Consider the following 5,371-nt stretch of genomic DNA (forward strand, 5'->3'; position numbering starts at 1 on the left):
TCGTTGAATATCCTTCCTCAAATGCTTCAAATGCTTGTTGATTGTCCTCCAATCCTTATACACAAACTGACAAATTTTCTCCATGTTTCAGTGGGGATGCCCATGGTAGGGATGTTCTTCCACTTTTGAAATGCCTGTGCCATTGTGTATGGCCCATTGCCTCATCCTTGTAAATGTTGTCAAAGTATGTTCAATGTCTCTGTAGCAGACTTCCCAAGTTTAATGCAAAATTTCATGTTGGCTCTTTGTTCCACCTTCCTGTTCATGACAAAAATTGCAGACTACAGCATACACATGATCACAAAAACACAAATTTCACAAGCCACGAAATTAACACAGCAATGTTACTCGGAACACTGCCTCATGAAGGTCACTGCTAGCTCTCACTGAGCAAGCAACCATGTGCTGCCATCTGTTGGCATGCTGCAGAAATAGTACATCTTAACATGTAAAAGCAACGAAATTTAAAAAAAAGTGTTTTATTTTCGTCAAAGTTATTTATTTCTCTTTGTCATTATAACAATTCTAAAAATTATGCTTTTTATTGATTGAAAGGAAAATAAATATTACAAAACCAAATATCTCATATGAATGAAACTGATAAAATAATGGTATGTTATCTATTTTTGTGTAATATATACAAGTAAAGATATGCTGTGAATCTTCCCCAAGGATTTCCTCATTAAAATATTTCTTGAAATAGCTTAAAATATTCACAGCTACAAGTAGAATCACATCTGTACTTCTATTGAAATTTACTCTGAACAAGTGTGAATACTATTAACAAATATAGAAGACACACGTCAGAATCACACTAGTTTTGGGAATGAGACTTTCTTTTGATTCATGTGAATTTTTAAGTAGGCGGATTTGAGTTGGTGATTTAGAAAAATAGGATAAGAAATATCTTGCGCAATCAGCAAATACTCTGTAAAGACAAATAAAATAGAATTCTCAACTGGTGCAAGTGAGAGGAGTGAAAAGCAATCGAAATATTAAATGTAGGAACAAGAAAAAAAAAACATTGGAGAATATAATACAGCACTCTGGAAATATATATTAGTAAAAGTATGAATATGTAGAATGTAGAAACTATGTAAAATATATTGTTATCAAACAATATATTCTGTATAGTTACCACATTACTTATTGCTTATCAAATTAAAGAAAATCTGGAACACAATATACAAATTATTCCATAGGCTATGGCAAGCACAACAAATTATCAGCACCAAACAGACTTATGTAGAGAGTAAATAGTAGATTTATTAATGATAGACGAAAAAGATTAATTACTGTACTGTATTGAAAAAACATATTTTCCATTGTAAACATTATTTGTTTACATTGCTTTGTAACAAGTATATGAAAATATTCTCCATAACATGTATTTAAAATAAGTAGTTATCAAATATAACTGTGGGATAATAAAATATTATTTCAACAAATTTACTGAATGTTTGTGAAATTGTTGTGGTGTTGCTGCTCTGTCACTACCTAGCGACTTATATCTCTGTTAGTTCTTTGTTCAAATTTTTATTCTGTATTTATCAATAGGTAGCAAATTGGCAGAGTTGTTACAACATTGGATAGAACTAGCAGAAACATTGCCCTCTGGGCAGTTTTCCGGTAACCATTAAATAATATATACATATTTGATTCCCAATTTGTGCCATTTTCCTGATATGTTGCATCTAATTTTCCTTTGCAGTATATTTTTTTTGTCTTTTGACTAATATTGTCACTTGATAAATAAATTTAGAATAATAGCAAGCCTTCAAAGACAGTGTTAAAATTTATGAAGAAATCAGATAGTATGTTGACTTAATAAGATAAAAATTCTCAATTTATACATACTGGAAGATTTTGTAACTTTGCATGACAGTAAACTGAATTGCACATCTAATATGTACCAGAAATATAAACCAGAAAAAAAAATCATAACGAAAAACTTACTGTAGGTTCAAACATGTGATTATCTTTCTTTTTTCTTTTACTTGTTTCAGTCATTGAACTGTGGCCATGTTGGGGCATTGCCTTGATTGGTTTAATTGAATAAATCAACCCAAGTACTTATTTTTAAGCATGGTACTTACTCTATCATCTCTTTTATCAAACCACTAAGTTATGGGGATGTAAACAAAGCAACATCAGTGTCAAGTGATGGTGAGGGACGAACACATGTACAAAGACATGCACATGCATAAAAACATACATACATGCATGAATACAAACATACAAATGCATATACATACATACATACAAACACACTTACATATACTGTCAGTCACAATTAATGACATCGAATTTTTTTTCTTTTTGGTTTTATATTGCATATACCCGCCTTCATTATTTTATAACTTTCACATTACCATTTTGCTGATTCAGCCATTGATTCATATGGTAAATACTTATGTACTGATAGTTGGGATTTAACCACACTATCCAGCGATAGAGTAGTCATTACTGATGAGCTTTTGATTCAAAGTGAAACTAAACTAGTATGATGATCTCGCTCGCTGTGGGGTGGTTACCTCCCCTGCTATTACATAGACATGTGCTTCTTTGTGGCCCTGAATTTTTCTTGTTTGGTTTTATTTACTTATAGCCGCCTTTCTTATAACTTATAATGTCTCAATAAACAAAGTTTTTTTTTTGTTTTTCCAATTAGTGAATAGATGTAAAGATTTTTCTTACTTCCTACTTGCCCAAAGTGCCACACAGGGGGACTGTACCCAGAACCACATGGTCCTGGGTTCAGTCCAACTGCGTGGTACCTTGAGCAAGTGTCTTCTACTATAGCCTTGGGTTGACCAAAGCCTTGTCAGTGGATTTGGTAGATGGAAACTGAAAGAAGCCCATTGTATAAATATATATATATGTATGTGTTTGTGTGTCTGTGTTTGTTCTCCACCATCACTTAAATACCGATGTTAGTGTGTTTACATCCCCGTAACTTGGCGGTTCAGCACAAGAGACTGATAGAATAAGTACTAGGTTTACAAAGAATAAGTCCTGGGGTCGATATGTTTGACTATAGGTAGTGCTCCAGCATGGCTGCAGTCAAATGACTGAAACAAGTAAAAGAAAAAAGAATAAAAGAATATATATATATATATATATGTTAGCTGAGTGGCCCATTATTGTTGGGTAATTTTCACAATAGAATGCCTTTATTTCAATTATTTTATTCCTTGTGAGATCATGTCTTCTATGACAGGTGTTTTGATCAGACAGATATCTACATTATTAGGATCAACTTATAATGTCTCAATAAATGAAGTTTTTTTGTTTTTCCATTTAGTGAATAGATGTAAAGATTTTTCTTACTTCCTACTCTTCAGCATGTAACTTGAAGCTGACAATGGGTGAAGACAGGGCTCTTCAAGGTGTAAACCAGCAACTAGAAATGTTTGCCCTTCTGATTTGTTGGTAGTAATGGCAAAACTAAGACTTAATGGAAATTGAAGTCATTTGAACTGGAATGCGACACTGTCTGCTGAGTCTGTGCTATGGAGGCTTTTGTGTGCTCATCATCTAATTGATGCAGCCTGTGCTCAGGTGTCTCCTGAGACTATGTAATGGAGGCTCATAGTCTCATATTCTGGTACCAGTAATATGCAGGTGTTAATTTAATTGACTATTCATATCTCTTGTAAAAATTGCCTTTGTGTCTAATCAAAAGAAATCATTATTTATCTGTTAATTTTAAAATTCCATTGTTCTTAGATACTTAAGAACCATGCTGTATAATCTAAAGCAACAAATTTTGATGTTTAGCAATTTGAGCTGATTCCAATATGGTTTAACCCTTTTCATGTCAACTCACTTGAAATCACCTTTGAATCTATGATACAAACTTCCTAATTCAAAGAGATCTTAATTAAAACCTTCTATCAAAATTTTATATTTATGTCCCAAACACCAACTTAGTGACAGAATTTGTTTCACTAAATTCTTCAATGCTTTCAAAATTAATTGAAACAAAGGCAGTATTTTCAACAGAAATAAGATAACAAAAGAGTTAAGGGGTCATTTACTTATTTGATTTAATGACTTTGGCTAGCAAACTTGCCATTCACAAACAGTGCTAGATTCTAATAGTTGGTCTGTTCTGATCTAGATTCTAAATTTCTCACGACAGCATGCCTTTTTTGGTGCGAGGTAACAAGTATCTTATTATGCACTTTGATACTTTATAAAATTTCTAGATCTTTATCCATTACTATGCTGCTGGTAGAAATATCTGTTAATTATGTATGTACCTTCTTTTTATAGTAAACTGTTATGTAGTGAAAATCTTGTTACTTACTATGGTGGTAATAGTCTATCTATTTCTACCTTTTACCCACATGCATACACACTCTCTCTCTCCTCTTAATGTATTTCTCTCTCAACAACAATAACTTGTTTTTTCTTGAAACAAATTTTACTTTTATCTTTCACACACACACACACACACATACACACTCTCTCTCTCTCTCTCTCTCTCCCTTTCTCACTGAATTTCTCTCTCAACAACAACCTCTTGTTATAGTGAAAGTCTTTTTTTAGCTGTGTTGCATTGGTTTGAAAGACTTGCGTTTTAGATTACCATGTTTTTAATCAAAACTTGTTAGTTACTATGATGTCAACACTATTTATCGATCTATCTATCTATCTATCTATCTTTCCCACACTCATACTCTCTATCTCTCACATTCAACAACAAATTTTTCCTTAACTTTTTCTAAAAATACATTGTGCATATTTTGATTCCTCCCCTTCTTTCCATCCCTCTAATAGATGTTGTGATGGACAGACAGATGGAGGTCTGCTTCTCTTTTATAACATAAGATTAATATCATATAAGAGTGAAATTGAGCTGGTTGCATACTGACTAAAGGTCAATAGTTTGTATTCTGTCATCAGTACTGCCATGTATCAACAGTGAAACTTAACTCGCAAAAGTTCAATTCAGTAGTTATAAACTAGTACCATGAGTAAGCATAATTCATAATCATAAAATGATAGGTCTGTATAATTGACATGGGCTTTGTTCATTTGCACAAATTGTTTCAAGAAAGAGACAGATTCCAACAGGTTTAGCTCACACCAAAACTCTTGTGTGATATTAACAATTATATTAGATAACAAGTTATTTAATAATAGAAAACTTAAAACACAGCCCAGCCATTATCTAAAAAGAAAAAATAACAAGATAGAAAGAAAAATGACATACGTTGAGTAGTCTCAGAAATACCGGACCACTTTTGAATTACAGAGCTAGATGCTGTGCATGGTAATTCTTGATATATTGCTAAATTTGACCATTTTACTATTCCATCTACGCTTCGTTTTGGATATATATTCAATAAGTGAGGAGAGTTAT

At 32.5% G+C, this 5,371-nt stretch overlaps 1 protein-coding gene across 2 annotated transcripts in view; it reads right to left on the bottom strand.

Moving 5' to 3' along the window:
• Positions 1-609: 609 nt before the first annotated feature.
• Positions 610-5,371, bottom strand: part of LOC115219747 (MORN repeat-containing protein 1-like) — a 96,338-nt gene continuing 91,576 nt past the window's right edge. The window contains exons 9-10 of one of the 2 annotated variants that reach the window (XM_029789988.2): positions 5,222-5,371; positions 610-928 (exon numbers count right to left, since the gene is read on the bottom strand). The exon at positions 5,222-5,371 is cut by the window's right edge and continues 18 nt beyond it. In XM_029789988.2, coding sequence (XP_029645848.1) covers positions 810-928; positions 5,222-5,371 — 269 coding nt within the window. In that variant the 3' untranslated portion in view covers positions 610-809. The remainder of the gene's footprint in view (positions 929-5,221) is intronic. The other variant, XM_036501250.1, reaches the window with a different exon arrangement.

This window comes from Octopus sinensis, linkage group LG1 (assembly GCF_006345805.1).
Source record: "Octopus sinensis linkage group LG1, ASM634580v1, whole genome shotgun sequence".
NCBI classification, from domain to species: Eukaryota; Metazoa; Mollusca; class Cephalopoda; order Octopoda; family Octopodidae; genus Octopus; species Octopus sinensis.